Below are 8,191 nucleotides of genomic sequence, written 5' to 3'. Positions count from 1 at the left end.
CCCTCTGTCATTCATCCAATTGGGGGTGGGGCCCATGAGAGGGGCGGGGCTATGGGGTGAATATCTCCACGTCACGTGATGACCCCGTTCCCAAGGCAACAGCCGGGCCATACAGACATGACGGCGCGGCAACGAGGTCAAGAGCTCGCAGCCAATCACAAGCTCCGCTCATAGCCCCCCGAGTCGGACCAATCGGAGCGCGCGTTCACAGTGACTCCACCCAATCAGCCGGGTTTCTTCCCCACTCCCCATGTGCAAGCTCGACGAATCAGAAACGAGCTTGTTGGTGTAATTTTGCCTTAAAACTTTCGTGACTGCAGGAAATCACATGACATTTTTAAATCATATTTTTTGGTTCTTTAGATAAAGTCACGTAGATTTATTTATTTATTTTTACTCACTTTATTTTTTTATTATTTTCCATCTACGTGACTTTACCGAAAGAACGTATGAGCAACGATACAAAATCAAGAGCGCAGCCGCCCGCCCTCCAATCCCGCGCCGTCCAATCAAAAGAAGCCCCTCGCGTCTCGCGCCGACCAATCAGAGCGCGGGTTCTTTGCCCCTCGCGGCCCACCCAATCAGAGGACGCGAGCCCTCGCGAAGGTCACGCGCGGGGACGAGAGGTTGCGCGGGCGCGTACTGCGCATGCGCGATGGGTCCCCCCCCCCACCACCCACCCCTTGCCCCCCACCCCCCACCGCACTGCTGCTGCACGCGCCGGGACGAGAGGTTGTGCGGGCGCGTACTGCGCATGCGCGATGGGTCCCCCCCACCCACCACCCACCCCTTGCCCCCCACCCCCCACCGCACTGCTGCTGAACGCGCCGGGGACGAGAGGTGTGGATCTGCGTCTCTCCCTTGGAGCTCTCTCTCTTATCTGTCTCTTTATCTCTCTCTTTCTCACTCTCAATCGTCTTGTTCCTTCATTCATTCCTTCCTCGTGTTGTGTCTCTCCATTCCGTGCCTCCAAGTGTGTCTCTCTCGTGTGTGTGGTTCGTACGGCCGTCGAATAGTCCGTCCTTGTGTGTGTCTGTGGTTCACGTGTTAAGAGTGTCATTGTGTCTCTCTGTAGTTCATCATTCTCTCTCACAGTCTCCTTGTGTGTCTTTGACAGTCTCCTTGTGTCTCTCTGTGGTTCCTGTGTGTCTGTCTCACAGTCTCCTTGTGGTGTCTCCCCGTGGTTCGTGTGGCTGTCTAAGAGTGAGTGTCCTTGCGTGTTCGTGTGATTCGCCGGTCTGCCTTGAATTTCTCACGAGTCTTATCTGTTTAACTTGTCGACATGTGTCTGTCTCCAGCGTCCTTTGCCTCTCATTTATCTGTGCCTCCGTGTCTCATCTTTATTATTTTGTCTCTTTGCATGGCTGTCTAGGTCTCATTCGTCTCATCAGGCTCTGTCTCATGTCTGTCTCCACGCCTCATTGCTTATCCGTCTCATCTGCCTCTGATTTATTTCTCTGTCCACCTGTTTATCCTCGTCTCGTTTGCCTCCTCCGTGTCTGTCTCACTGCGTGTTTGTCTCGTGTGTGTGTGTGTCACAGCATTGCATCGCGCTCTTGACTCTCAAGCCCCTCTGGGTGTGTCTCTCATCCTGTGTCCTTGTCGTCCACGTGTCTCCATGTGTCTCATGTACAAGATGGTATTCCTCGTGTGTCCCTACCACCCGTGTCCCTCCGTCACCGCTCGTCTTCCCGTCACCTCTGAGTCTCCTCTGGGCCGCACTGTCGCCATGTCTTCCCGTGGCTGCTCTGTTCGGCGGTGTCGCTTGCGTCTCGGGCTTTTGACGATGGGGAACATGGGGCAGGGATGGGGTCTCCCCTTATCCCCTTATCCCGGGGTTATCCCCTTATCCCGGGGTTATCCCCTTATCTCGGGGGTCTCCGAGGCTGGGAGCAGCAGGGGGGGGGGGCACGGGACAGTGGCGGCCTCCGTCTTTACCCCCCACGACCTTTGCTCTGCAACCCGCGGCTACTCTTTTAAAGGGGGGACACCTTGGTGGCGTTATTTATTAAGGGGGCCATCGTCTCGTATTCACATTGCATTGGCGGCATCTTGAAATATTGAAGATGCTTTTTTTGTGGTGGGTTTTTAAAAACATTTTAAACCGAAAAACTAACAAAAAAAATCTTCAGACAGAACCTCGACTTGGCGAGGCCGAGCCACTGTCAATGTCATCTACCACCCGACCCGGCTCGCTGTCGGCGGCCTCCTCAGTCGAGAACTTGCTCAGCTAATTGTGATTTCACGAGCGGCTCCCCTGGAAATTCGTCGCATGGCCGCCGTCTTTGACGCGGGCGACAAAGTCTCGAGGTGACGTCACGTGGGGGGGGGGAGGGGGCGGGGCGAGGGGAACTCTGCAGCGCCGGCCACGTGACCGTGACAGCTTGAAGCCAGGGAGCACGTGGGGAGGGGGTGGGGGCCCGCGAGGGGTCAAGGTGACCTCCATAGGAGGTCAAGGTGACCTCCATAGGAGGTCAAGGTGACCTCCATAGGAGGTCAAGGTAATCCGGTGGGGGTGGGTGTTAGGGGATTTCTCTAATCGTTAAGGTGACCCCCCCCCCCCCATAGAATCCTCCCAATGTCGCAACCTCTATTCTGACCTGTGAAAGGGGATCTCTGTCTGGATGATATCGCGGGAGGGAGGACGCAAGGCCTAAGGGTAACGCGCCCGCACGGTTGTAGGTGACCTTTCAGGGTATTAGGTGACCTTTCAGGGTTTTTTGTGTTAGTTTTGTTTGTGTGTTTGGTTTGTTGTCCTTCCCCGCGCCTCCGATGAGCACGGTTGGCTATGTACGGCGCGAAAGAAGTTCAACATACGTTACGCATCTTGTGAGCTACCGCGCCAGGGGTAACCTTCGAGGGCTGTCCTCTGCAGGGTGACTTTCAGACGTTGGAGGTTACTCGGTGGGTTTCATGGTGTGCGCGTTGGTGGAAAGCACTCTGGTGTACTGTATATGTGCGTGACGCGCTGAGATCTGCCACAGATGGGCAGCAGTGTTGGGGGGGGGGGGGGATTTACAGATGTTTGGCGCTTTAAATAGATCAGATATGCTGATAATGATGATTTGTGCCTGTCTACCTTGCCCAGAGCCACAGTCTAATCCACCAGCCTACCTGCTGTTCCTGAACCTGCAAAGATGTACGCCTGCGCTAAGCTCGTCTCCTGCCCAGCACTGGTGAGTTTCTGGGTGGTAGATGCGGTGGATGTGGTCGTGTGAGGGTGTTAGTCGCGCGAGAGCTCAGCCTGGCTGAAAGGAGAGACTCGTGTAAGCCAGGCAACGCCATCGATGTCACATTTAAAGGGCTGTCCCAGCTGGTTGGAGGGACGTCGCTTGTGGGATGGTTACTACTTCAAGCTTTATTCACAGTGTGTGGTTTAAACTAAGCACGTGCAGTTTAAGAGTTGACCTTGACTGCATGAAACACAGCAATGTATTTATACAACTCGGCGAGAGCACATGCACCGGTGACCGAATACTCGTTAAACGCTATTGAAAGTTACGAATGGAAATTAAAATGCACGCATTTGTTAAATTAATATCAACGCTCATTTAGACTTTGGCTTTCATGACTATGCCACTCCGTGGCTTGTTGCTAGGAAAATGACTGCACAATCATTCTGTTTGGCATTTTTTGTGCTTTGCATTTAGATATTGCACTTTTTTGTGTTAGACCGTATGTTTATTTTTACTTTTTTTAATTAAATATAACTTAAAGGATGTTGGTTGTTTTGAAACGCCTGAAGTATTTGTTCAGTGTTGACGTGTGTTGCATGGTGCTCGCGGTCGGCGAGGTGCTGATGGCGCTTGTCCATGTTGTGACTTGCAGGTCCGCGGTGGCTCCCAGGCTCTCCTGAGGCCCGTGACTGCGTGCCTCATCAGCAGGCCAGAGGCACGGTCCGAGGTGGGTGCCGTGCATCTCTCTCAAAGAGAGACCGGTTGCGCGACAGATGAGCTTTGTGTGTATTTTGTTGCTCATCGTTTCCATTAGCGCACCCTTGTGCGATGAAGAGTGAGGCAGAGGCTGAGAGTGGTGGTGGGTTTAGGTTGATGAGAGGAAAGTGTTGGGTGTACGTGCCTAGACGTCACATAGCAGCCATCCTCCATTATTCAAGCTAACTGTCTTGCTATACTCTTTGGTTCTTTTGGTAAAGTCGCGTAGGTATAAAATAAAATAAATCACGACGTTTCGATTGCAACACAAGCGAAAAAAATTATTGCTGTGGTTTTCCCACCTGATGATGATTGCTTGTGTTGCAATCGAAACCTCGTGCTTTATTTTCTACCTACGTGACTTTACCGAAAGAACCAAAGAGTATGGATCCCTGCAGTCACGAAAACTTCCAATCTGGATTGTCTATTGCTAGTTCTCCACGGCATCTCAATCTCTGCCAGCCACCAGGGTCCATTGCCATTCCCCTGCTCTCTGGCACCCACCAGGTGTCCGAGCAGAGGACAAATGGTGGACAAGGTCAACCAAAGAGAAAGGGACACGTTAGATTTTAATGACATCTTACAGGACCGTACGTAAAAAAAACAACGAATGCTTATCTTTTGTTCACAGCAAGTCCTCTCTGATCCACAATCTTGACACAATCTCTCTAAATAGATTCTACAGTTCTACCACTGAAAACGTTAAATCTTAGGATAATCTGGGTATATGGCTCGATTCCTACCTGAACATTGGTTCATATATTATAACAACAAAACAACTCTCTTATAAATAAAAACACAAGTTGGCTTTTTTCTTTATAAGTCTTGTTCCTCGCGTTCTACTTGCATCAGCTCGTCACCTCCACCTTCATGCCTGCAATTGATTATGGAGATGTGATTTAGAAATCTACCCCACAGCACAGCTCTGAATAGCCTTGAGCTTTTATGCTAATTGAGGGTCGCACTGTATATCAGTGCGACCTCTACTCTTAATCTGGTTATCTTGCATCATTCCAACAGAGAAACCTAACATTTATTATCTTTCCAAAGCAATCCATATAGATGTACCCCCATAAGATGAACTGTCTTGCTTATTCCAGATTGCAACTTTTGCAATTTAAGATGAAAAGCTAAAAGGTACCAAAAGTTTGTACAGATTTTGGGAAAATGCTCATTCATTCACAGCACTGGATTTCCATGGGACAACCTGGCACCCTTAATGCAGTGAACATATCCCCTATAAATTGCTCTTCTAAATTAAACTGGAAACCCTGTTTAGAACGTTCTGAGTGTCATTTCGTTTCTTATAGCATTTCTACCTCGGTTTATTTGAATTGTATTCTGTTGATGATGAAGTTAATATTTATTAGTGTTTTATATGAGGTGATATGCTATGCATTAAAATAGATGTTCTCACTTGGTTGCATTTATTTATGAATACCTCACTTGATATGAATTCGTTTTATCCAATTGGTCCACCATTCTCCTCTCCCATTATTTTTACCCAAGTCTCCGTTATAAAAGAGACACAGGTTCTTACTTGGCGAATAAAAAACAAGGAGGATGATGATGATAATGATTACATGACCCCAATAGTCACCGAGCAGTCTGGGAGAGAGAACCTCGTGGAGATGGTGAACCGAAGGGATGAGAGACATGTGACCCGTACGCTGCAGTTTGGACTTTCATTTCGAAGCTCAGAATCATGTTAGAGTGGTGAAGTGAGAGCGGACATGATAATTGGTTTTTTACCCTTCTATCTGGCAACAAAACTGACACCTTTTTTATAAGGAGTCATGTTTGCATAGACCACAATACCTGCAGCCATAATGCAAACAAAAAACATAACTCTGATAATGTATGCACTGTCCTTGAAGTTGATTGGTCCACACTCGAGACAGCTTTCCTTAGAGCCTAGTCTCACATGGGTTGGACCAGATGACGCATATATTATCAGAGTTATGTTTTTTGTTTGCATTATGGCTGCAGGTATTGTGGTCTATGCAAACATGACTCCTTGTAAAAAAAAAAGTGTCAGTTTTGTTGCCAGATAGAAGGGTAAAAAACCAATTATCATATTTTTTACTGGCAAATGAAGTTTCAATGAGAGCGGACATGTCAGAGATCGAGCAGTAATGTTCTAGACTGACTGTGGTGATGCTGCGTACATCCTCCCGCTTCTCCCCCAGGCCTTGTTCCCGGCGGTGCAGCACCAGGGAACGTTGGTGCACGCAGCACAGCGCTCGTTCCAGACGAGCGCCGTCTCCCGTGACATTGACACGGCCGCCAAGTTCATCGGCGCTGGTGCAGCCACAGTGGGTGTCGCCGGCTCGGGTGCTGGTATCGGCACCGTCTTCGGGAGTCTCATCATCGGCTACGCCAGGTGCCTCTCCCGGCCTGCATACGTGACGATACAGCCTTCGTGGCTGAACTTTCAACACTCTCAGCCTCTAACATCACCACTCTTAGCCTCTAACATCACCACTCTTAGCCTCTAACATCACCACTCTCAGCCTCGAGCATCGAGACCTAGCACGGTGGGCTGTGCTTTTGCCTATAATCCGCTGCTCTGGAGCCGTGAGACTCCCAACCAACTGGGCTACAAGGTGGCCGGTAGATGGAAGTACAGCAAGTAGTGGGGTCTAGATATGGTCTGCAAATGTTGGGTGTTAGCCTCTCATCGGCCTGGGTAATGTTCGAATGTTATTCTACTTCACAGATGAAACATCCCAATGCTGGACCGTCTTTAAAAGGAGCATTTACATAGTCAGGGTTTCTTAGAAGAAAGTAGCAATTTTATAATTTGCTTGGTATCTCTGCTTTAAACATGCATTATTAATGGTTCCTCTACCGTATTCAATTTATTTTGAAATGCTAAGCATCTACTTCCCTTTCTGTCAATCCACTGCTGGATGAATCTGCTCACCACACCATCAAAGTCCGTGGGTGTTATTTGACCATACTTCACACTGGTCAATTGTGGGTAGGTGGAGGCAGGGAGCAGAGAAGTGGGTGCTTCGGAAGTAGAGTACACCCAATGGATGTTGCTGCACTGCCCTTTGCTGCCCATAATGCAGCCCCTTGGTAGCCCATAACAACCTAACACGCGTGGTCGTCGCCCACTCTCCGGGCACCCTCCAGGCTCAGTTTTATATTCCGAGATCTGATGAGGTGTGGCGCATGCTGCGAGTGATCAAGTGACGGGCGAAATCCTGAACGGTGCCGCAGTGATCTGCGGTTCGCTTGTCGTGCATGCCGGCTTATTGTTAACGACGCGGCCGTTGTTTTCGCAGGAACCCGTCTCTGAAGCAGCAGCTCTTCTCGTACGCCATCCTGGGCTTCGCCCTCTCCGAAGCCATGGGGCTCTTTTGTCTCATGGTGGCCTTCCTCATCCTGTTTGCCATGTGAAGTGGGTCAGACCACCACGACCCTCCATGGCTCTCTGCTGCTGCTGCTCTCACACCGGTGCACACCTTGTCTCTAGCTCGTGTGTGTAAGACCACATGAGCCTCCACGAATAAATACGTTTAAATTTAATGGCTGTGTGTGGTGTGTGTGCTCTTCTTCTTTTTTTTATTAAATGCCTGCTAGGCGGCAGTCGAACATTGCATGTGTGATGTTACTACTCTGTGTGTTAGATTAAATATTCAATATATGTTATGTTGGAATCAGGAGTTGGGGATGGCTATAAGACTATCACGTTGAATGGTGTTGAGTTTGGGTTGTGTTGTGGTGTGGGTTGGAGTTGTTGAAATGTGTCTAGTGGGATGGTTTAATGGTTTATGAAGTTGGGTTGTGTTTGGATGAGTGAGAGTTGCAGTGTGGAGTGGGTTTAAGCTTGTTGTGTGGAATGGGTTGTGCAGGGGATTAGAATTGTCGGAGTGGGCTAGGATTGTGGTTGAGGTGGGTTAAGGTTGTGGTTGGTAAGGGTTAAGAGTTTGCATTGGAGGGTAGATTAAGGTTGTGGTTGGCATGGGTTGTGATTGAGGTAGTTAGGTTTATTGTTGGAGTGGAAGAAGTTTGAGGTGGGTTAGGGTTGTGTTTGGGGTGAAGTAGTTCTGTGGTTGAGTTTATACAATTTACCTATCCAGGAAAGCCACCGAGTCAGAACTTTTTTCAGGAGGGTTCTAACATTGGGTTGTTAATGTTTTCAGACATTAAGTGCCGATAGAAGTGGGAGGAAACCAGAGCACCCGGCAGAAACTCACGTGTGCACGAGGAGGCACCTCTCTATCCCCATACAGATGGAAACGGAGATA

The 8,191-nt window shown here is 49.2% G+C and overlaps 1 protein-coding gene across 1 annotated transcript; it reads left to right on the top strand.

Annotated features, from left to right (window-relative positions):
* The first annotated feature begins 767 nt into the window (after positions 1 to 767).
* On the top strand, positions 768 to 7,469 carry LOC133346139 (ATP synthase F(0) complex subunit C3, mitochondrial-like). The gene is made up of 5 exons (XM_061557576.1): positions 768 to 840; positions 3,089 to 3,176; positions 3,829 to 3,903; positions 6,122 to 6,315; positions 7,226 to 7,469. The coding sequence occupies exons 2-5, from the start codon at positions 3,138 to 3,140 to the stop codon at positions 7,338 to 7,340; spliced, it is 423 nt and encodes a 140-aa protein (XP_061413560.1). The 5' UTR covers positions 768 to 840; positions 3,089 to 3,137; the 3' UTR covers positions 7,341 to 7,469.
* Positions 7,470 to 8,191: the final 722 nt, after the last annotated feature.

The sequence above is a fragment of the Lethenteron reissneri genome, chromosome 23, assembly GCF_015708825.2.
Source record: "Lethenteron reissneri isolate LAM-NWPU_2019-01 chromosome 23, ASM1570882v1, whole genome shotgun sequence".
Taxonomy (NCBI): domain Eukaryota; kingdom Metazoa; phylum Chordata; class Hyperoartia; order Petromyzontiformes; family Petromyzontidae; genus Lethenteron; species Lethenteron reissneri.
The sequence above is the reverse complement of the archived record's forward strand: the minus strand, read 5'-3'. Positions and strand labels throughout refer to the sequence as shown.